The sequence below is a fragment of the Gymnoscopelus braueri genome (genome assembly GCF_963280865.1).
Source record: "Gymnoscopelus braueri genome assembly, chromosome: 22".
Taxonomy (NCBI): domain Eukaryota; kingdom Metazoa; phylum Chordata; class Actinopteri; order Myctophiformes; family Myctophidae; genus Gymnoscopelus; species Gymnoscopelus braueri.
Genome location: NC_137624.1, coordinates 25,444,505 through 25,468,980, shown reverse-complemented (window position 1 = coordinate 25,468,980; position 24,476 = coordinate 25,444,505). Strand labels below are relative to the sequence as shown.

The 24,476-nt window shown below is 39.4% G+C and overlaps 3 protein-coding genes across 3 annotated transcripts; 1 reads left to right on the top strand and 2 right to left on the bottom strand.

Annotated features, from left to right (window-relative positions):
• Positions 1 to 5,464: 5,464 nt before the first annotated feature.
• On the bottom strand, positions 5,465 to 7,390 carry LOC308078913 (ras GTPase-activating protein-binding protein 1-like; the record flags this gene model as incomplete). Its single annotated transcript, XM_080420254.1, has 4 exons — positions 5,465 to 5,650; positions 6,168 to 6,283; positions 6,921 to 7,047; positions 7,355 to 7,390. The coding sequence occupies 4 exons, from the start codon at positions 7,388 to 7,390 to the stop codon at positions 5,483 to 5,485; spliced, it is 447 nt and encodes a 148-aa protein (XP_080276380.1). The 3' UTR covers positions 5,465 to 5,482.
• Positions 7,391 to 9,489: 2,099 nt separating this feature from the next.
• Positions 9,490 to 12,315, top strand: LOC308078372 (E3 ubiquitin-protein ligase TRIM35-like). Its single transcript, XM_080419499.1, has one exon. It carries the CDS (start codon positions 9,768 to 9,770, stop codon positions 11,163 to 11,165), a length of 1,398 nt encoding a protein of 465 aa, XP_080275625.1. The 5' UTR covers positions 9,490 to 9,767; the 3' UTR covers positions 11,166 to 12,315.
• Positions 12,316 to 15,556: 3,241 nt separating this feature from the next.
• On the bottom strand, positions 15,557 to 22,978 carry LOC308078519 (uncharacterized protein). Its single transcript, XM_080419708.1, has 10 exons — positions 22,519 to 22,978; positions 20,414 to 20,624; positions 19,800 to 19,908; positions 19,338 to 19,611; positions 18,989 to 19,243; positions 18,488 to 18,674; positions 17,592 to 17,840; positions 16,918 to 17,089; positions 16,667 to 16,818; positions 15,557 to 15,927 (listed from the first exon to the last, which is right to left on the bottom strand). The coding sequence occupies exons 1-10, from the start codon at positions 22,828 to 22,830 to the stop codon at positions 15,806 to 15,808; spliced, it is 2,043 nt and encodes a 680-aa protein (XP_080275834.1). The 5' UTR covers positions 22,831 to 22,978; the 3' UTR covers positions 15,557 to 15,805.
• Positions 22,979 to 24,476: the final 1,498 nt, after the last annotated feature.

Sequence of the window (24,476 nt, the reverse complement as noted above, 5' to 3'; positions counted from 1 at the left end):
AGTGCATCCTAGGTATAAAAAATATATTTATTGAATTGATGAAGTGATTGGATTCTTTGTTTGTAAATGTCCAGGTCCACACATATATGCACGCAAATATTATATTCACCAAATCCCAAAGCCACCCAAACCCATGTAATGCCTCATGCATATTACAGGTGATAAGCCAGTCTTTTGCAGAGCAGAAGCACCTTCTCTCATCTGCCTATTACACCATAAATTATTCAGGGTGTCATTACATGAGGAGGGACACCCTCATTACCAGTCCAAATGACTTGTTAGTACATCTGAGCCCACTCAACACTGCAAATATCGATGTCATGGTCAGGTACACTGAGAGGTGAAGCATGGCTGCTCAGCTGGCTGGCAAGCCCATTTCACACAGCAGTATATTGTAGTATAGTATAATACAGACAGACAGACAGACCAACAGATATGAGTTTAGATACAGAAAAACAGATAAACACAGGCAGACAGATTGAGAGTGCCCTGTTTATGCACAGTAAAGAAACTAGTCAGTTCCCCTATACCCTGAATCCAAATGTATGCTCCATCGCACGATGACCTTGCATGCCGAAAATAGCAGACCTACAAGCTCTACGTCTTGCGGATGCAATGCAATGCGCTGTGTCTGTGAGCTCACTGAAGTGCATCCACCAACACATTAAAGGCTGGTCCTGTGTTACGTACCGACACACTCAAATGCCATACAACTGCCAAACTAGTAAAATAGTGGATTGTTCTGGCTCACCGTGAGTCTGGAGGAGGAAGGAAGAAGTGTCAGGGGAGTTGGCAGATGGCTTCCCCAGGTGAACTTTACTGACTTTGAGACAGGCCATCCTGGAAGAAGCCTGCTATAGCGAGGCAGTATCAGTGGAGCTACAGGCAAAGAGAAACTTGATGCTTGTGTGCCTGTGTGTGTGTGTGTGTGTGTGTGCGTGTGCGTGCGTGGACAGAGAGAGACAGACAGAGACATTGTAAGTGAGAGAATTGAGAGAGCAGAAGAGAGGAGACATAAAAAATAATAAGCCCACAAAATGGTCTGGAGAATTTTGTACTCTATCATGACAAACCACTCATGACAACACACACACAGGTTCAACAGCTCTTCTATTAGGTACGTATGAGCAAAAAAATCCAATCCAGTACTTATTTTAGCAAAGAAAACATTGTTTTAACCAATCTGTATGTTAATACCATATAACTAACACCTGCAGCGGTTGGAGGTGGTCTCCATACTCTTCAGTGTGGTATATGAGCATCAAATTGCAGAGACTTGAAACTTGCTTGATTTAGGTAATCCAACAAGTTAACCCATTAAAACCGGGATCTGTGTATCTGTGTCATTTCAAAAGTGATTTTTTTTATTTGAATCTTTGCTTCTGGGGGTCCCTGGAACAAAATATTTTGAGATGGAGGTCAGCGGTCAAACACATATCATTTTGGGGGTCCTTGAGATTAAAAGGTTTGAGCACCACTGAACTGAAAGTTTTTCAGAAAACTGTTAGGATTTAGAAGACATTTATAGAATCAGCCTCAGGTCTTCTGGTAATCAGAAGGTCACCGGCTCGCCTCCCGGTCCCAGTCTATGTGTTGACATTGTTCTAATGTCTGACCAATTACTGAATGTTTAGCCAATATTGACTGAATTATTCAGGTATGTTTTTATGACTTGAGAGAATGTATAATATATAAACACTAAATGTAAAATGAAGCTATGAACAGGAAAGCGGTCTACGTTTATGTACAGTAAATAGACAATGACATATATTGAAGGTATATGGGTCTCTTAAATTAGTGTTTTGGGTGCGTCCAGATTATTGTCTATCAGGGCATAGCACACATTCTGGAAGAAATATTATGCAGTGTAAACAAATGCAGCAAAATAAATATTTTGTGGTCTAGCCTTGTGCACCAGTAACCGGGAGATGACCTGCCCTTTTGATATAATCCTGATTACCAAACTGCCCATCCCTCCCAGAAGGCCCCCAAATCAAGCTTAATGTAATGATGGAAAGCTTTAGTGGAAAGAGAGGCTTAACTAGGGATTGACGTTCAACGCCATACCGTACAGCATAAAATCATTGATGATACATAAAGCATTTTACAACAACAAAAAGCATGAACACACAGCATTGGCATCACCAGCTATCTTTTGTTTCTTTCCCTTGTTTAGCTTTTCCCCGTAGTTCTGACTCTCCGTGAAAGCCGCTGATTCATCTGCTGCTTATCAGTATCTGTGAAGGCAAAACAAAGGAGTCCTCTCAAACTCCTACTCAACTTCCCGAAGGGAAAACTGATCTGAGATAATATTATACTAGGACAGGATGGCAACCCTGTGTGTAGGAATAGATGCAAAAAAAAAATCCCCACATCAAACTTGCATACACACACACAATACACAATAGAAATGCATGGAGCGTGATATAATTCTCTCTAGATATATAAGAAAGCATGGAAAAGCGCTTTTGTAAAGGATTTGAAAAGCTTTGAGTGGCAATCTCCATAAGACCCCACGTCTCTCTCTCATCTTAACCTCATGTTCCTAGTGGAGCGGGAAAGAAAAGACAAAGTAGGTTGTGTGTGACAACTCAGCCACCTGAAGGTTGTGTACTTTGAGCATTTACTACCAGTAATAGCCACTAGAATAGCACAGTCATGAAAGTGCGTGGACTAAAGTAGTACTAAAGTACTCTTTTGACTTTAACGAGGGTCAACTCATTGAATTCATAATTAAATACATTTCATAATAGTGAGTTGACAAATGAGTTTCTGAACCGTGTGTGTGTGTGTGTGTGTGTGTGTGTGTGTGTGTGTGTGTGTGTGTGTGTGTGTGTGTGTGTGCCGAGCACTAAAGCCATTTGGTTCAGCATTGTGAAAATAGTCTGCAATAAATATACAAACATAAAGGATGCAGGTGGTACATATTTATCAGTTTAATAATAACATGAATAGTGTTGTAACAATACATGCACTATCATAATACTACTACTGAATTGTTACCAAACTCTCATTTCCTCTTCTCTGCTTTAAAGGGGTAGGTTTTCTTTTTTTGAACAGTTAAAAAATTTAATGAATGAAACCCCAAATGAAGCCCCAGATTAACAGAATATGTATCTTGAATTGAAATCAAACATTAAAAAAAATGAAATTATCACCTTAAAAGGACAGGTAAGTGATATTTTGTTGGTGAACAGGTTAAGCACTAGGCTATATTGTGATAGTATTCATTGTTATAGTGTTTGTTCATTAACAGGGGTCTCTCTGTCTGAGAAAATACATTTTTAAGTCTTGTCTAAATGTTCCACTGAAAAAACTCAAAAATAAATTATTATAAACAAAAGAAAATACATTTTTAGGTGGGGTTGCACATTTTCAACCAATCAGGAGAGAGGACCCATTTATCAGCTTAAATGTTATATTGTTCCAGTTCCAATTCTGTCTGCTAATTTCTTTGTTTTTTTTTTGTTTTTTTGTGGACACTACAGCTGTAGAAATGTAAACTGCTATAGTAATAGGTGGCCTTTATTCACAATTTCCTATGAGAAAAGCTTTTTTTTCAACCTGTCTTTACAGAATCCCCAAACATAAAATAACAGCACAACCTACTGGGCAATATGTGCAATATCAAAAGGACAGCAAATTAAAATGCTTGCTTAGCTCTAAGCGGAATAAAGGCATTTAATAATTTACTTGGGGTAGCAGACTAAGTTAATATACACAAAAGACCTGAGATCTTAATAATGCAACTGTAAATCAGATAAATGTGGGAGTGAAAAAAAAACCTGATGACATTTTTGTGGGTGAATACATTTCACCTGATCACTGTATATAGACTGTTACACCATATTTCAGTCTATAGTTCATGTCCCGTATAATGTACGGTCTATGGGACTTTAACTCATTTATAATTTGCACACCAACATATCCACAAGGAGTTATTGTCGCAATGTTATTCATGAGTTTACCTCCTTGGTTGTCACTGTGGGTGCTGCTTCAAATAGTAGGAATACATATACAAGAATATAAAAAATAATTAAAGGTGTGTTTGTGTGTAAGCGTTATTTAGTTAGCCAACGTGTTAAATAGCTCTATATTCTGATAGTAATCATTGTTATAGAGTTCAGTAAGGGGTCTCCCCGTCTCTCCAGCTCTTTAATAGCCTAGACAGAAAATACATTTTCAGGTAGGGATACCCACACAGAACTCAGGACACAGGATTAAAAAGTGAAATTGGAAGAGATGAAAGAAAAAAAATAGCAGACAAAATTGTAACTGGAAGCTGATAAAAGGGTTCTCTCTCTTGATTGGATAAAACTGAAAATGTAACGAGCTGGAGAGACCACTGTTCTGACTTACCCATTGGTGTGCCTTGGGCAGAAAAAGTTTGAAACCCGCTGCTGAAATGACTTCTCCTGTATTGAGAACTTTATTAGAGCCCTATAGCCTCTGAAATGTGGTGGAACACCAAATTAAGTGGAAATATCAACACTCCAAAAATGATGCATCAGGTTTAGGCCAGAGCCTCCAGAGCATGGGGGAAAAGAAGCATTCAATTACCGCATTAAGGGTGGGTGTGGGATGAATGCGCACAAAGTATAAGAGTAAAATAATTCACAACTTTTTTGTATAGTTGTATATATTGCAATAATGATGTGCGATTGTCACACATTCCCAAGACGCACGTTGAATTGTTTCAGCACACCATGTGGGAACCACTAGATTAGAGTACAACACATGCACTAACTTGAGGTAAACCACGATAACTGATTCCAGGAAAAGATTACCACCAGGGGGCATCAGTTGGCCAATTGGAAATGAGAGGAACATCACACAAATGTCTGTATTAAACATTTAATAAAAAATCTTTAAATGATTGTGGCAGTTAACTACTTTCAACCTGGCATCCCTATTTTGGCACGTAATTATTGCCAACATTTTACAAAATGTGTCCAAAAAAAGAAATAAAAAAAAGAAATACAACTTTTCAAAAAGAATTAAGCCATTTTGCAATAGGTGGGTCGCAGCCAGAGGCTCTGGCTTTTTGAGGTCTCCTTGGCAGGAAAACATTTGGGAACCACTGGTCTAGGCCAGTGGTTCTCAAACTTGTTTGAGGAAGGGGGTGGGGCAGCCAACTTCATTACAGAGATGTTGAGTGGCTGGCGACTTCAGCAGGAGCTGGCGAAGACTAGGCGCTGGCGGAGGGCTCTCGACTACAACTTGGGCTCAATTACTAACAGAAATCCTTTCAGCATACTTATTCACAGGGTCTCCTTTAAGCCTGTCTGTAGGAGGTCAGAGTTCAACTCGTCTGTATCAACGTGGCTTCCTCCTAATTTCTAGACAATCTGGATACATGACGCATGATAATTCCATGTGTAAACATAATTCAACTAAACAATATGTAGACAGATTTTGTCCAGATATCAGATTTCCCCCTCTTATTCAAACCTGGTCCAATCGAATCCATTTAAAAAATAAGTCAGCTCAGATTGGAGAGCCTCGCTGGGTCCAGAGCCGCCCAGTACCGCGGTCGTCCCCCTATCCTCTCTCTGGCACCCCTGGGCCGTATGACCCTCCTGTCTCCCTCCCTTGCAGAACGAGTCTTCTCCTCCACATAGAGATGCATATTACCACGGAACTTTATGGGCTGGAGGAGCGAAGTGAGGAGACATGTGAGGAGAGTATAGAAACACACAGCGCCCTAGCCTTTTCAATGTGTTGAGGTTTTGGTGACTGATATTGTCCTTCTAATGCGTGAGGGGGCCGTATTTTTTTTAATTACGTTTCTCTATTATTAATATTAAAAGATTTCAATTTTCTCCAAAAACTTATAAAAAATAAACTAATACTGAATCAAGCAACTGTCTGAGGTGCTCACAACCGCCTGAGTAGACGTTAAAATGACCCCAAACAAGTGAAATATCCCTTTAAAATAAAATAAAAGTCTATTAGGAAGGATTAACATATTCAGGTATGAACCCTAGTACTGTCATCACTTACAATATTGAGATTCATGGGTAACGTTACAATTGCGTTTATTTTGCTAATAACATGAATAGTGCTAATAGTTGTGCAGCTCCAGTTGCAAGTTTGTCTAAAGAATTAAAATTAATAAAAATTAAAACACGAAAATTATACCCATCCAACATCTGTATTATTCTTACCCTGTTGCTGAGGATCTTCTGTACAGGTTCTGAGTCATCAAACACTATGAAGCCAAAGTTAGGCAGCTTCTGCGCACCACAACTGTTGATCCTGAGCTCCAAGACTGAGCCATACTCTGCAAAGTTACACGTCACATGCGGGGCATAAACAAATATTTAAGGTTTGTCAGCATGCTACAGTGAATGTAATTAAATTAAATCAATGTCGATTTCTGTGATATTAACTACTCTTAATGGGTCCAAAAAGTCTTGGAACACTTTAATGCTTGTGAAACCGTCCCAGGAATCATATCAAGATTATTGAATGTGCATTTGTACTTTTTATTCAATTAAATATATTATTTCCTTTTAAAAGATGCAAAAAGCAAACCACACAGTTTAAAGGGGGTGCAAGTAATATTTAATATTATGCAACCTCCATATGACATATACACTTTTTTTTTTGCAGATCTACAGTGATCTTATGTATGGCCAGTATGTCTCCAAATGAAGGAAATTCGTCACCACGACTGAGAACTTTAATCTAAGTTTAGGCAATTTTACCAGGGTGGACTTCCTCCATTCCTGACATCACAATACTGCTCAACTGAATGTTAGGGGTGGGGCAAATTTTGCAGTTCAAACACCTTGCTTACAATATTCATAAACAGTATTTGAAAAAAAAAACTGCCTTTAAATGTCATTGTATTCTTACACCAACATCAGTATCTTTCTGTTCAGGACAAGGCAAATAAAGCAAATAACTATACTTACGTTCAAAGAACTCCTTCAGCTCAGCCATGTCCACATCATAAGGGACATTTCCTACAAATAGTTGGTGGGCATCGGGGTACGTGATCACCCCGTCGCACCTCTGCCTCTCCCTGCTTGCCTTCCCGCACTGAAACAGAGACCATGGATATTCAACCGAGCAACACAGGTACATAGGTTTGTTTGTTTGTTTATTTTCAGTTACAAGAGAATTCAAAAATCATACAAAGATTCAGTAAAAATGTGAAGGAGAATGCCTACAAACCCTCCAGGGGCTTGAGAAGTGGCATTCTACGGGAATATTTGTACATTCATAGGATAAAATGATCTATTACAAATAAAACATTAATCTGTCATACAGATGAAGAAACAAAAAAAAGAAAAGAAACAGCAAAAACATATCGCAACAATAAAAGTTAAAGGCAGCTTCTGCGCACCACAACTGTTGATCCTGAGCTCCAAGACTGAGCCATACTCTGCAAAGTTACACGTCACATGCGGGGCATAAACAAATATTTAAGGTTTGTCAGCATGCTACAGTGAATGTAATTAAATTAAATCAATGTCGATTTCTGTGATATTAACTACTCTTAATGGGTCCAAAAAGTCTTGGAACACTTTAATGCTTGTGAAACCGTCCCAGGAATCATATCAAGATTATTGAATGTGCATTTGTACTTTTTATTCAATTAAATATATTATTTCCTTTTAAAAGATGCAAAAAGCAAACCACACAGTTTAAAGGGGGTGCAAGTAATATTTAATATTATGCAACCTCCATATGACATATACACTTTTTTTTTTGCAGATCTACAGTGATCTTATGTATGGCCAGTATGTCTCCAAATGAAGGAAATTCGTCACCACGACTGAGAACTTTAATCTAAGTTTAGGCAATTTTACCAGGGTGGACTTCCTCCATTCCTGACATCACAATACTGCTCAACTGAATGTTAGGGGTGGGGCAAATTTTGCAGTTCAAACACCTTGCTTACAATATTCATAAACAGTATTTGAAAAAAAAAACTGCCTTTAAATGTCATTGTATTCTTACACCAACATCAGTATCTTTCTGTTCAGGACAAGGCAAATAAAGCAAATAACTATACTTACGTTCAAAGAACTCCTTCAGCTCAGCCATGTCCACATCATAAGGGACATTTCCTACAAATAGTTGGTGGGCATCGGGGTACGTGATCACCCGTCGCACCTCTGCCTCTCCCTGCTTGCCTTCCCGCACTGAAACAGAGACCATGGATATTCAACCGAGCAACACAGGTACATAGGTTTGTTTGTTTGTTTATTTTCAGTTACAAGAGAATTCAAAAATCATACAAAGATTCAGTAAAAATGTGAAGGAGAATGCCTACAAACCCTCCAGGGGCTTGAGAAGTGGCATTCTACGGGAATATTTGTACATTCATAGGATAAAATGATCTATTACAAATAAAACATTAATCTGTCATACAGATGAAGAAACAAAAAAAAGAAAAGAAACAGCAAAAACATATCGCAACAATAAAAGTTAAAGGAACAAAAAGTAAACCTCTAAGGAAAATATTGAATGGACCCAGGTTCATTAGGCAAACCATATGGAAAGCATTTGGGGGATAAGAGAAGCGATTTCAGAACCTTCTTGAATTGGTGAGAAGACAACTCCTATATTAAACCGAGTATGAGAGGTACGGGTCTTTGGGGGTCTGAGGTTATTTGAGCTACGTGTTGAGTAATTATGGACCAGAAGATTATACTCAAATATATGATGAAAAAAGGAGGGAAGGGTTCTGCCCAATGAGCCATGAACAAATAGACCAATTTGAAGATGGTTCACTTGATAAATACTGAGGACACCTAATCGAATAAATAAAAGCTGAGATGAATGTCTTGAATGTACACAACTTATTGTTCTTAGAGCTTGTTTCTGAAGACGGTATATGGGCTCAAGTTTGGTCTGATGAGTACTAGCCTAGACTATATTTCAATAATGAATATACGGATGAATCATAGAATAATATAACAGTGGCTACCTCAGAGTAGGGCTTTCACCAACTAGTCGACTAGTATAACCACTAGTCGACTCTGTTGGTACTAGTCGAATAGTTGGGAAAAAACATTTTTTGTAATTTGTTTTAATGCCCATCTTACTATTATTATTATCCTCCTGACTTTATTTTTTATCAAAAGGGGGTCAAAAGTATGGCCAATAAAAGCCTATTATTGGGCAATGGGGATCCTTGGAGACGCTGCTGTGGTAATGTGCTGCTGTGCCAGAAGCGCTTCCCTTAAAACGCCATAAAAATAAGGGCAGGAGGATAATAATAATAGTAATATAGTAGTAGGATGGAATTTAAACAACGCCCCCCCCTAAAAAAAATATGTAAATTTCGACTAGTCGACTAGTACTTGGTCAAATGAGTCGACTAGTAAAAATCATTAGTTGTGAATGCCCTAGTGTGTGTGTGTGTGTGTGTGTGTGTGTGTGTGTGTGTGTGTGTGTGCGTTAGTGTCATAGCGCCACTCCTACCAGACTCATCTGAGGGAAACCAGGAAACAGAGAGGTTGTTATTCTGCCTCTTCACACGCAAAGAGACGGACAATATGATTTACCTTCAGATCAAACAACTTCCAGTGAGAGAGGACAGACTGTCTGTCCACAGCTACAGGAGAGAATACTGACCCAGACCACTTGAACCTGCTGCTGACTCTGTCAGCTGAATGGACTTTAACACGAACCACGATTCAAAGTGAAAGTAAACTTCAGGGAACATTCTAGAGGAGGGAGTGTTACCACGACTGACTGGCTGATTTCCTGGCTTGAACAGTGTGTTAGTAGCTTCACTCAGAGACCAAATGGCTTCCACGTTGTCTCGCCCTGAAAAGGATTATTCCTGTCCTGTGTGTTGTGACATCTTTAAAGATCCTGTTATCCTGTCCTGTAGCCACAGCTTCTGTAAAGACTGTCTACAGAGATGGTGGAGAGAGAAGGTAATAAAGGAATGTCCAGTTTGTAAGGAGAGACATTCAGTGGATCCACCCAGAAACCTGGCTCTGAAGAACGTGTGTGAGGCCTTCATACAGGAGAGACATCAGAGAGCTTCAACAGGGTCTGAGGTTCTCTGCAGTCTGCATGCTGAGAAACTCAAACTGTTCTGTCTGGAATGTCAACAGCCAGTGTGTGTTGTGTGTCGAGATGCTAAAAAACACACCGACCACAGATTCAGACCCATCGATGAAGCTGCACTGGATCACAAGGAGGAAGTCCAGAAATCACTGAAGCCTTTACAGGAGAAACTGAAGGTCTTTAATAAAGTTAAAACAAACTATGATCAAACAGCTGAACACATTAAGGTCCAGACTCAGCACACAAAGAGGCAGATGAAGAAACAGTTTAAGAAGATGCATCAGTTTCTACAAGAGGAAGAGGAGGCCAGCATTACTGCACTGAGGGAGGAAGAGTCGAAGAAGAGTCAGATGATGATGGAGAAGATTGAGGGTCTAAACAGAGACATCTCAACCCTTTCAAATACAATCAGAGCCATAGAGGAGGAGCTGAGAGCTGAACACATCTCATTCCTGCAGAACTACAAGACCACAATGCAAAGAGTCCAGTTCACACTGCAGGACCCACAGCCGGTCTCAGGAGCACTGATAGATGTGACCAAACACCTGAGCAACCTGACCTTCAGAGTCTGGGACAAGATGAAGGACATTGTCTCCTACACTCCTGTCATTCTGGACCCCAACACTGCCTATCCAGAATACATCCTGTCTAATGATCTGACCAGTGTGAGACGTGGAGAGAAACAGCAGCTTCCTGACAACCCAGAGAGGTTTGAACACAATGCCGATGTCCTGGGTTCTGAGGGTTTTAACTCAGGGACTCACAGCTGGGATGTTGAGGTTGGAGACAATGCAAGCTGGTCAGTAGGTGTGTTACCAGAGTCCTATCAGATGAAGGGGAAAGGAGGTGGTCAATTCTGGAGAATAAAGTTAAATAAAGGTAAATACAAAGCATGCTTCTCATCAGGGTCAACAACTGATCTCTCAGTGAAGCAGAAACCTCAGAGGATCAGAGTCCAGCTGGACTGGAATGAAGGAAAGCTGTCCTTCTCTGATCCTGATACTAACACACACCTACACACCTTCACACACACTTTCACTGACACACTCTTTCCATACATTTACACTGGTCAAGGTGGTTCTCTGAAGATATTACCAGGGAAGGTCAGTGTAACTCTGGATAGTTAGACATGATGATGATGGGTGGTAAGAAGTACTTTAAAGGGGAACAAGTAAAGGAACATTACTAGTAGTACAGTGTCTATTTCGCCGCTGTCGGGCAGAAACCTCTTATCTCCATATTAAACTTTTTTTTTTAAATGAACGCCCTACTTGCACTTGATCATTCTACAGCGTCACACAAAAGTATAAAAATATTATGCTTATTTAAATCCTGAAAAGTAACAGTTTTGGAACATAATGTATGAGGTTTCCACCCGACAGAGACGATATGATGTGTTGTGGTCTATGGATGACAATCAAGTGTCTAACACAAGTGACTAAAGTTACACTAGTCTCTGATCTGTGATGTCATTCATATGATAATATGGGATAATTATGTTGTTATGAATAATATCTACAGTTTTTAGTTAATAACCATAACCAATAATTATAAATCCTATTATCACCTGTCTATTATCAATAATAATAATGCTAAAAATTATGTAATGTTTATAATTAATAATGGTAATGATTTTTTGTTACTGATGGTTATTATTATAATATTTTAGGTTTATAGTTAAATTATCAAAATGATAAATATAATTGCAAAGTGGCAATTTGTCCTTTGACATTTTCTGACAACATGTATTAAAGATAATTAACAGATTTTATGACCATCAGACCTTTCAATCATTTATGGTAAAATCTGTGCCAGGTCATGGCCTTCTTCAGCAATGCCATCCTCCCTACAGTTCAATTTAAGGGGACATTTATGGTTTTCAACAGCTTCATTAAACATATCCATCTAGTTTGTTGATGTATGGTCAAACTGTGATTCATTTATGGCCACATTTGCACCAGACCTATGAATGAATGTGTTTCGAACTGGTGGCTACACCTTTTTGGAGATTTGAAAATTTTCACACCTGGTTCAACACTGAAACATACTGTATAATAATTTAATGTATATTCTGATTTGTGTTTCATCTGCAGTTTTACTGTATAATGTATCAGACTAAATGTACCAATTCTTTTTTTTGTAATTTGTTTTAATGCCATAGTAATAGCCCATCTTACTATTATTATTATCCTCCTGACTTTATTTTTTATCAAAAGGGGGTCAAAAGTATGCCCAATAAAAGCCTATTATTGGGCAATGGGGATCCTTGGAGACGCTGCTGTGGTAATGTGCTGCTGTGCCAGAAGCGCTTCCCTTAAAACGCCATAAAAATAAGGGCAGGAGGATAATAATAATAGTAATATAGTAGTAGGATGGAATTTAAACAATGCCCCCCCCCCCCTAAATGCCCCCCCCCCTTTTTTTTTAATGTAAATTTCGACTAGTCGACTAGTACTTGGTCAAATGAGTCGACTAGTAAAGATCATTAGTTGTGAATGCCCTAACCTACCTCAGAGCTTATCAAATTATGGGTTTTACTTAAGATACCAATACTCTTTTGTGAATATAGCCATAATATTCGATTTCCAGGATAACGATTCATCAAGCATAATGCCAAGGAATCGTGTGGAACACACATTAGTTTGGATGTTATCAATATCTATTTTAGATGATTTGTTAAAAATATGGTTTAAGGCCAAAACATATGAACTTCAGTTTTTTTTTTGTCGAGTGATAATTTATTGGACCGAAACCAAATGGATAGCTTACCAAGTTCTTCATTTATGACCTTTATAATGGTGTCAGGATCTTTATGAGAGTAGAGGACGCTCGTGTCATCTGCAAATAAAGAAATTGACAGTTTATCTGAGACATTTGGAAGGTCATTAATATATATAAAAATAACAAAGACCCAAGAGTTGATCCTTGAGGGACTCCGCATTGCATATGAAGAAGAGAATTGGTTCCACTGTAGGATACAAACTGCCGTCTGTCTTTGAGATAACTCTTGAACCAGAGAAGTGCATTGTTTTTTACTCTAATATGAGAGTTTCTGAAGAAGAATATGGTGAATGACCGTGTCAAATCCCCCAAAAATACATAGTATTTTCCTCTTATCTCAAGCTTGTATATTTCATTTACTAGGTGTAGAAGTGCCATATGTTGAATGCTTCTTTCTGGAGCCGTACTGGTGTGTGTATATAAAATGTTGTACTTATTAAGATGTTCAATTAACCTATGATAAACCTGTTTTTCAAATATTTTGGATATAGCAGGCAAAATGGAAATAGGTCAATGATGGTTGAAAATGGCTGTGTCATCATCTTTATGAATAGGGATAATCTTGGCTACTTTTAGTTCAGAAGGAACTATAAGGGAACTAGGGAAGGAAGTAGGTGGTCCGTGTGGAGGAAATAAGCTCTTGGGACATTAAAGTAAATTTTAGCCATGTACCTGGCCTGGGGGCCCTGTGTACAGTTGGAGGACCTCCAGGTCTCTGTTCTCTCTGTGCTGTTGACTGGGCCTTCTCACACTGTAATTACAAAAACTCCAAGATTTTCATAATTCTCCCTTTAGATAAACTTGACAAAATAAAACAGAACTTTGTATATGTAGTATGTTTCTTAGCTGCAACTGGGATGGAAACTCAGATGAGTTTTATCTGATATGGCCCAATTCTTTTATTTCAACATTCAAAATTGCAACAATCTTTTCTGGAAATTGATATAGAACACATTCTAGCTGAAACCACAGAGGACTTGCATACTGAATATAGATGGACAACTCATCTCAGGGCATTACTATATACAAATAGGCTTATACCAAATAGATGCTAAGTAGAACCAATCTGATGTACTGTTGATCCAAACAGGCCCATTATACATTCTCTGTAGCAGTGGTTCTAAACTGGTTTCAAAGACCTGAAAATTCAGGAACCAATATGTAAAATACCAACACTCCTAATAAATATATTAAGGTCATCCTTAATGTGTGTGAAATGGATCAAGTGGTTGAGAATCAATGCAGCTTAGTAGTTTTGGTTTTGCACTGAGCTGGCTGTTATACCCCCTTTACCTGACTACAACATTCTGCTTAGAAAAATATTGTCATCAAAAGTCCAGTTTCTATGTTAATGTTCAAAATAAAACTGCATAACTACAAATAAGTATTGCTTTCTATTCAGTGACAGTTGTGCAAGTCAAGTCTTTTTATTTAATTTGGTTTAACAGCAGGTTCACATGTCTGTCAATGTTTTATCATTAAACATAACAGCAAAATAAATTCTTCCATTTTGCACTTTGTCCCATGTACCCGTCTAGCACCTCCGCGTAACCCGGCAAAGTGTTCCATTCGACCCGCAGAAGTCGAATTGGACACTTGCAGGTCTGTAACTGAGTGTATACAAATGGAACAAAATGGACCCGTAGGATCCATTTGTACACTCTCAGAGTTATGGGGTCCTTGAAGCTAAAACAGTACTGTGTATTATAGTGTAATTTCCAGTGTGGACAGTACTGTAGCCTACATATAAATCCATATACACATAGTGTATTGGGAACACCTGGCCGAGGCTTTGAGGTGTTTAAAAGGTTGGATGAGGTAGACTAGGATAATACATATGGTGTACATATGGTGTATTTTGTGCTGTAGGTTCAGATTAGATACTGGGGAGCCCCCCACCAGCATGACCTTACACCTTGGTCTTGAGCAGGGGTAGAGATCTCAACGTGTCTGAAAATTAAGGCCCAGCCCTAACTGGGCCAGTCCGGTCTGAAATATTGACATAAATTTAGGCCCGAAAACCCGAAAAGTGAAAGAACTGAGCAGATTGGACCTTCCGTTCCAGAGATAATGACCAAAACATCTTGAAAACGGCCACTTTCGCAGATTTTCAAGCACCGATTTTCGATTGAGTTTTGGCCATTGCCGCCCGTTTTTCTTTAATAACACGGGCTAGGAAGGTCGGAAGGTGACAAACTAGACACCTGAGTAAAGTTCACTTTGAGCTGCATCCAACACATCCACTGCCATTTCCGTCTGCCTTACCGTTAGGCCGCTAGGGGCAGTTGAAATTATTTTTTTAGGGGTAATAGATTATTATGGAACCCGAGGCTCGGCCCGACTAATTAGCATAGATTTTTGGGCCCGGCCCGAAAACGTCGGGTCGGATATGGTCGAGTTCGGGCAGAATTTGAGAACTCTAAGCAGGGGTGCATGAATCCATGTGCCCTACAAAATACCCTCAACGTTTACAGGGAAAACCATGGGGCTCTACAACGTGTGAACAGCTATTAAGCTTAAGAAATAAAGATATTTGCAATTTTTTTTTACTGTAGAACCTAATCATGTTCGTCCCGACACTGGCACATAATGTAGAGATGAACATGATGAAACAAAATACACTAAACAAATTACTTATCTCACAAAGTAACAAGTTTAGAAGATTGCACAAGGCACAGATGTGTGTGTGTGTTAAGAGTCAAATCAGACTACTCAGTATGTTGATTCGTTGATATATAAGAAAAATATATATATATAAAATATATAATATATATATTTTTTTCTTATTTTTTTTAAACCTTCCTTATTGGTTTGAAATATCCTTTTCAATATAGTTTTGGTTAATTGCCCAACCCTAGTGTGCGTGTGACGTTTTTCTTTTCTCTAGATGCAGCAGGTATGGGGCCCATGGGGCCCAGTAACAAAGGTGGGTTGTGGCTCGGTTTCGCCAGCAGTTTCCTGACAGCGAGGGTGGCAGTGTTCATTTTCAGTCCTCAATGAAAATGTCAATGTCTGAGTAGAAGGGCACCTGGTCCAGCTCTGCTGTCGAGGCATGACCGTTGGAGACGGCCTCCGTCAGGAGAGTTGTCAGCAGCTTCTCCACATATTCTGGGGGTGAAAAACAAAAATATGCTGTATATATTTTAGGGGGCCAAGCACTCTACTCAGTGTGTAGGCACTCTATTGTAATTGTTAGTTTTAGTATTACTATTATGACACTTTTTGCAGTTTTGCCATAACTACCTTTTTATGAAAAAATGGTAAAATGGTAAATGATGCATTTATATAGCGCTTTTATCCAAAGCGCTTTACATAGATTGTGCATTACATTCACCCATTCACGCACACAGTCATACACCGATGGCGGAGGAAACCATGCACGGCACCAACCTGCTCATAGGGAGCAATTAGGGGTTCAGTGTCTTGCTCAAGGACACTTCGACACGAACTCTGGGGGAGCCCGGGATCGAACTGGGAACCTCGCGGTTCCCATCCGGCAACTCTACCCTTGAGTCACTGCCGCCCCAAATGCAGATAGGCCCTCCATTATTGATAAAAACAAAATGGCAGCGCTACAGACCTCATTTACGTCTGAGGCCTAACAGCCATGCCATTTCTTTTACTTCTTACAGTGGTAGAAGGGCGCCCCTTCTACCACTATATATTCCTCCCCAATGGACGAATATTAAGCTGATTGACTGAATACTCTCGCCATGATGGCATGTTGTGCTCATTGCTTCTTGCAGCTATATTTATTTATTATGTTCTATTTATTTGCTTTTTAGTATGTAAGCATCAGTCAATATGGCATTTGTGGTAAGTGTAAGACGAATGTATATTACTGTACCATATGTGGGGTTTTTCTTGACCACGTGCACAGAGTATTTTCCATTCTTGCTTTTGGGGAAGCAGATATTCTTCACCAGTTTTCCCTGTTGAGTCCTCACTTGCCGTGGTCTTTTTGCATTTTCGTTGAAATACAGCGCGGATAAGTAAAGCCTGTAATAAAGGGCATTATTAACTTTTTGAGTAGCAATGTTCAATATGATCAATCACGTTTTATGCATTGTAATTGAATGAACAGTCTTAGTAAGTTACCTGGACATCATCCTACGATGGGAGAAGACAACTTTTTTGGGGGCAAATTTCAATATTAGGCTATGGAAGCCGTCAATCGCCCAGGTTTGATGGTGAGGGCTGAGTTTTGCAACATCCTTCAGCAGACTTGCATTCCCCAAGATCTCCTCCAGCCTCGCTGATGCTTTTGATGCTGGAACAATAACGTATAACAAACATATATAGGCACATCATTTAGTCAATTATTTTCATAGTCCATAGCATACTAATGTTGCTGACCTGAGGCCTGTTAATCTAAATGTAAGAACTAGAATGTTATGAACTGTTATAGTCTGTGTATTTTCTTCAATCACATCACTTACTGGTAATAATAACAATGAACTAAATAATTCATAAGGAAAATAGGTTGTATCAATAAAGGTAATGTTATGTATAAAGTAAGTGGAAAAGCTATTCAAAAAGGTGTAACATAACAAGCTAAAACCATTTCCCGTTTCCTGTTCCGGGTCAGTTTCTCGTAGCTCCATTGACTCAGCGGCGGATTTGAACAGGAAACACACAACACCTTCACAATGTGTTTCTGGTCCAAATCTGCTGCTGAGCCAATCAAATGGAGCTATGACAAACTGACTACGAGAACAGTTCCCTTTTCCAGAATGCCACCCAAGACACTGCAAACAAAATAACAAACATACCAGGGCTCAACCACTTGGAAGACTGCCTTTCAGTCAGGGGACCATGTAGACATCTAGGAAACAGGGTGTTGCTGTGGCTGTGGATATTCTGTACATGATTCAGCACAGAAACCCACTTAGCCACCATTTCTGGCCCAGAGGAAGAGGTGGTGACCGCCCAAAACATGTGACTGATCAGACTCTTCTGCCAAGCCTTGATCTTCTCACAGCCTCGTTTCCTGGCCACAACGTCCAGTTTCTTGGAAACACCTGAGTAGCACAGATACAGAGAGCAGTAAAATATCATGCTAGTGCTACTGAATACAGGGAAGGGGTACAGGCAGTGGTGGAAAAGGTACTCAAATGTTCTACTTAAATAAAAGTATCAATACTGCAATGTAGAAATACTCTGTTACAAGTAAAAGTCCTGAATTCAAAATGTACTGAGTAAAAGTATTGGCATCAAAATGTAGTTAAAGTACCAAAAGTAAAAAGTAGTCATTATGCAGAATGTCCAATTTCAAATGTAAAAAAATCTTTTGAAAATAGCAGATCTACAAGCTCACATGTGAGCTTGTAGATCGGCTATTTTCAATTGGCAAAAAATGTATATAGGGCTGAAGTGGTTAATGTATGTTTTGTAATAATAATCCAAATCTACAAAGTAACAAGTAACTAGAGTTTTTTAATAATTGTAGTGGAGTAAAGGTACAATTTTTGCCTCTGAGATGTAGTGGAGTAGAAGTAAAAGTATTGGAAATTGGAAATACTCAAATAAAGTACAAATACCTCAAAGATTTACTTAAGTACAGTACTTGAGTACAGTACTTAGTTACTTTCCACCACTGGGTACAGGCATATTATGCAAGCAGAGTGTATGATCAAAAATATATAAAGCATCATTTATTTGATCTTACTTTTAGTGACGTGCCACACACCATAACGGTGCTGCACCCCGGCCCGTTGCTCGCTCATGTATTTCTCGACTTGGACGTGACGATCGGTGATGAGGCTGTTGACCGTCACACCCTCACCATCAAGAAACGTTAGGCTCCTGTCGAGTCCTTCCTTCTGCATGTGGTTACTGTCATCAACCTCGTTAGACTTTGGGGGAAAAGAAAAAACAAAACACTTGTGTGTATTATTTCCCATCACAATCTTGAACGTTCTCTGACATTACAAGTGAGGATTGGAACTACATTAAATTCTTGAATATGTTATTTTGTAACTGAAGATGAGAGCAAACTTTTGTAACAGTTTTATAAGAGTTATACAAATGACATTATATTTTGTTTAAAAAAAAGAAAAAAGTGGAATGTAAAAGATAAATCTATGATTATAACCATGGTGGTTTACCAGGCTAACCATAAGGTAGAAAATACAGTATATTTATCATTTTATAAAATATTTCTCAATACCTGAACAAGTTGAACGTCGATTACTTTCATAGACTCCATGTCCATCATCGTGTAGGACCCGTACTTTGCACAGTGACCAGGACTAGCTGCCCTCATGTCACCTCCCAAGGTGACCACCTCCTTGTGCTTCAGTTCCTCCAGTAGCTCAGCCTGGTGCTTCTTCCATGTCACATTGATGGAGGGGTCCATGTAAGAGCGCACATTCCTGTAATGCTCTTTCTTGGAAATGGACCTCACTTTCAGTGCATCAAGAAACTAACATGGAAGCATTTGAGTTAGAACAATCATGTTTTGAAATCGAGATTTTCTATAATAAAGATTTGAGTAAATTGTTTACTGCCTCCCTCACCTTCTTCACGTGTGCGAATGAGGCCCCGGTGAACACAATTGCACCCGACATATGCAGGTTCCCTGCTGGCTGGCTACCAACCAGAGGCTGGCTGTTCCATTTCCTGCTGAAATCACACCTGAAGCATTGCTGCGTGATGGAAAGATAGGTGCCTCTCACAAATTTCTTCACCTGGCACGTGTGTTTGCAGGAGGGACAATACTGGAAAAGTCCTAGCAAGCACTCTTCATAAACCAGGTACTTTGAGACATCTTTGACAGGTTTAGGGGGAGGTCTGTGGGGAAAGCAGCGTATGTCAAGATAAATGTGTTTGTGGGAGAAAAAAAAATAGTTTGTGGAGTCATTCGTCACAAATCGTCACAAATAGTCTTCATTTAGGTGGAAATGACATGTATAGGCCTAAATGTAGGCGACTCATTGAAAGCTACAACTAACTGTTGTATGTTAAAGTGTTAAACTTACAGGACAATGCTGGAATGATCTTCGAGGAAGCCATTAGTAGTATGTGTCGGTGTGGAATCATTAATGTAATCCTCATCCAGTCGATTCGACCAGAAGCCTTCCGTCTCATCTGCGTCATTCAGAGAAACAGACAACTCATGTGGTGGATGGCTGACATTTTTTCTATGTAGGGCTGCAACTATTGATCTTCTTAGTAATTATTCTATCGATTACATTTTCGATTAATCAAGAAGGGAGTTTTTTGTGTTTCTTTTTTATATGCACAGAGAGTGTGTGTGTGTGTGTGTGTGTGTGTGTGTGTGTGTGTGTGTGTGTGTGTGTGTGTGTGTGTGTGTGTGTGTGTGTGTGTGTGTGTGTGTGTGTGTGTGTGTGTATGTATATATATATATATATATATCGACTAACCAATTAGGAGTGTGAGCTTGTTTTAACTATTTCTGTATGAAATATTGCTTATTTTCTAATTATTTTATTAAAAGGCTTGATCAATTATCGAAGACTTTTTTTTAATGGTCAATTATATAGATTACATTGATTAACTGTTGCACCCCTACACATTGTCAAACTACAGTGCATAGACAAACAATGGCAGATGAGGTAAGATGATCACTCACCGTTGTTTCTTCTAAACTTTAATGTTGACAGTTGTGTCCCTACTGTCCTTGTCCTTTTTGGCCAGAACAGTGCATTACACTGCACAGAAACATTCTTTGACGGCATTTGTGGAAAACATTGCACGCCAGTATTACGTGTCCTCACCACTTCATCCGGCCGATAGTTGTACTGACAGGAAAAGTCTTTCTTCGTACGTATGTCAGCAGCACCCTTTATAAAACACAAACAATCAATAATTATTTTGTTCATGCTTTCATTTCTGAGGCTGGGTGCTACGCTACTTGTTATGTCTTTACTTTTGATTGATTTAATACTTTATTAACAGTTTGCAAAACGTACAGTGGTACGTACGATTATACAATGATGCTAAAAGGACACAAAACACAAAAAGGCTTGTTTCCATTTTGGTCCTATGTATTCAATTCATCAAGACATTTAAAGACAAACAATAACATACAAGAAGTCATCAACACTAAGAGCACTACTTACTTCATGTATTACAACGACACTGGAGATTTAAACATATTTCTAACCCAATGCTAGCATTTACAATGGCCTAATTAGACCTTGACAGCTACTGTCCATTTCGAGCACTGCTGACTACAACAGTGAGCCAACTTTTTGAACCACGTAGTTTCAAGGCAATGTAAATAAGGAATGGACAGATATTCTAATCTACACCATAAGGACTTGATATACTCCTGACACTGGGAGGCAACTTGGAGCCAGAAGTTTGTTGGAATACATTAAAGTAAATGATAGCCGAGTGGACACGCTTATAAATGAACAATATGTCTTAATGACTGTGGCCTTTGTCAGTTCATGAAAATAAAAAAGACATATCACACCCTTTTCTTGTTTTTCAATGTGCACAGACCAAGTTTCTGCAGTAAAAGGCTAACATACTGTAGACTATGTATGGGGGGGGGGGTTTCAGGTAGAAACTGCAGTTTCTACCTTCTACATGAAGTTGGGGAAGGCTTTCAAGTAGGAACTGCTTGGAAGATGGGGGGCATTACAGGTAGGAAGGGGCCAAATGTCCAAAGGGCACTTTTTCCAGTTGAATTCACCACTTTAGTCCCATTTCAAAAATAGTAAAAAATAGCCGATCTACATCTAAGCTCACAACGCGTTACATCAATGTCCTTTTGAGTACTTGAAATTATTTTAAAAGCAAGTACAAATTTGACTGACCAACTTTCACTTGTAGTTGAGTAATATTTGACCAGGAATACAGGAGTGCTGACCAGTGACCACCATTCTGCCCACAGCATTACTACTAGTGCAATAAGTGCATTTCTGTCATTCACATGTTAATGTTGCCTCAGGAGCCTGAGACTACATTAACATGTGAAGTGAAAGAAGGTGCCAATGTGCGAAAGGGGGTTCAGCCAGATTAGTCTAATTATCATAACTTCGACCCATCCTGCACAAACGAACGGCCTTGATATGCCTTTAAATTACATCATCATGGGACAGTGGGACACTTCTAAACCCCTGTGTGGGGGGGGGGGCGAGTGAGAGAGAGAGAGAGTCAGGCTATTACTCTATATAAAAAATCCCCACCATTTCCCTCGGTGTAACTTTACAAGCTGTAATATTGTAGCGGACTTCTCTACTTATCGTGATTTCGGACAACGATGTACTACTACTGGCATCCCCCCCGGGCTATGGGAGCTACATTCCAGAGGTAGCAGAAACTCACGTCACGTGACCTTAACTTGGCACTGGCGGGAATATTTCCATGGTAACGCGAGCTCCACCAATCAGATACGTTGTTGCTCCACTTTAGGATTGTGGGTAATGTAGTATGTTTCCCATTACATTGCAAATATAACATGTTCTCTTTAAACTTAACTTAGGTTGATTTCTTATGTGGCTTGAACAGGGACATACACACACACATATAGCATTGTTTTACAACCTCATAGCTAGTGGTAAGTGGAAAAAGTCTAGACTACATTGGATGGTTACCATGTTATGTGGCTAATACTAATGTCCAGTCTATGAAGAATATCAATGGGATGTTAACTTCCTGGAGACTCACTGTTGAGCTCTAAACAGTAAACAGTATAATAAGGACAACAGACAACAAGAAACTTACCGGTTGACTCCCAGGGGTCGATGATTGTGAATATACTGTTGGCACGGCATTAGACTTCAGGATATATTTGTCTGCAAAACCCATAGCCTTCTGCATAAAATTTGTAAAACAATCTGGAGTAAAGTGTTCACTACAGAGACGGGTCCTTTCGGTGATCAGAGTAGGGGAATCAATTCGATCTTTGAAGACAAAGTTGACCCATACCCGCTTTAAAGCCGGTTCCTTTGGAAACTGGTGGTAAGATGTGCCTTCTGTTTGCTTGCAACCCAACAGAATGCAATTCTCAGAGGACTTCTCTTTGCTTTTGGACATCTTTCTCCGGTTACCACGATAATGTTTCTCTGATTTCAAGTAAAAAAGCTCCCAATCAATCAATCAAAAGAATAGCTGTCCCAAGATGGCCTATTGTTCAGAAAAAAAGCTCAGGAAAGATATGCAGGTATGTGACTTCACTCCTCGTGGTTTGACTCGGAACTAAGCATGCTCTGTAGCAACATAAATATAAACCAAAGACTGTGGCAGATCAAGACTCCCAATCTTCACATGACTTCTTGTATCTGTGTGACGTTGGTGCCCACTGCCCACCCCTTCTAGAGACCAGAAGCGCACAACATTCACACATCAAATGGAGTGGGGAAATGAGTGGAAGGGGCGGAGATGTACAAACCACACCCACTGAAGAGACTGTTTGTTTTTCGCACCAGTGGCGAGGCATGGGATTGGCCATCTTGGTAAATAAAAAATATCTTTGCTGGCTGTACTGTAAGATCCTGTGAGGTTTGGAGCGGATACGGAAACGATGTGCCGATAAAGTAGGCGGGCTCTAGACCGGTATTTTCATGGCCATGCTTCAAGAAAGAAAGAAATTAACCAAACTGGCAGTGGGTTGACCTTAGTCTGCCATTTGCTGCCCCCTTCTGGTGAGCATATGTGTTACCTGAGTATTTACAGAATGGTGTGTAGAGTGCTGGAGTGTAAATTGTGCAGTGCATGGCATGCGCATGGTGTCATGCTCCTAGGGTTGTTTGTTTTAAGTAATATTTCCTGAATGTAATTACTATGTCAGCATAGTAAACCGTAAAGCACCTTGTAGTGGAATATATATCATACTATAAAATTATATAAAATTAAGAAACCTCTATCAGGGCACCATTGAAAATTGGCATATGAAGTGAGGAAGCCTATTTTTCTATTATATCTCTTTTTTTTTTATCATTTGCTAGGTCTAAATATTTAGGAATTTAAGCTGCCTGTGTACATACTATAAATGTTACGTTTATTTTCACAAAGCAGTCCTACTTTACGTTCACTAAAATGCATTGTACGGAACTTGCTGTCCAAAATGAGGCAAGCAAGATGAGCTTGTTCTGCAGGCTCAAAACTGCTCAAACACAGTATATGGGGAGACATACAAGCCATACAGGCTGTCACACCATTTAGAAGACAAGAAGAGCAGAGAGCACCATGATTACACCCACATTTGATTTGCCAAAGTGATTTTGGCAAATCATGTGTGATTACAAATTAATTTAAAAAAATGTGTGGGATTACACCCACACAGAGATTTGCCAAAGTGTGTGGACCATACTGCTCTCTTCTTGGTCAGAGCCAGGGACTGCTTACTTATTTGAGTAGAAAGTCTCGAGTGCAATCAAAATGAGATCAAAATAGTATTTCTATATGGGGGCAATTTAAGAAGTGTCCCCCCCCTCCCCTCATGCCCTGCTGTCGCTTTACCCATGCACAATAATGACAAATGCAAAGTGAAATCCATGTCCTACAACTATTTATTTATGTCTCACAGTCACCATTGGCTAGTTTATAGCGGTTTACAAACAGCCACAAGGTTTTACAAACAGCCACAAGGTGTCACAAGTGTACCACTGTTTAACCTTACTTACGCTGGGAGGGATACAAAACTGCGCATGTGCCCCATATCAATAGGAAACAAGCTAGTT

Coding starts and splice junctions, on each gene's coding strand:
- LOC308078372 (XM_080419499.1), top strand. CDS start 9,768: ATGGCTTCCACGTTGTCTCGCCCTGAAAAGGATTATTCCTGTCCTGTG.
- LOC308078519 (XM_080419708.1), bottom strand. CDS start 22,830: ATGTCCAAAAGCAAAGAGAAGTCCTCTGAGAATTGCATTCTGTTGGGT. Junction 19,244..19,337: donor CATTCGCACACGTGAAGAAG/GTGAGGGAGGCA, acceptor CTTCCATGTTAG/TTTCTTGATGCACTGAAAGT. Junction 18,675..18,988: donor TCGACGTTCAACTTGTTCAG/GTATTGAGAAAT, acceptor TTTCCCCCAAAG/TCTAACGAGGTTGATGACAG.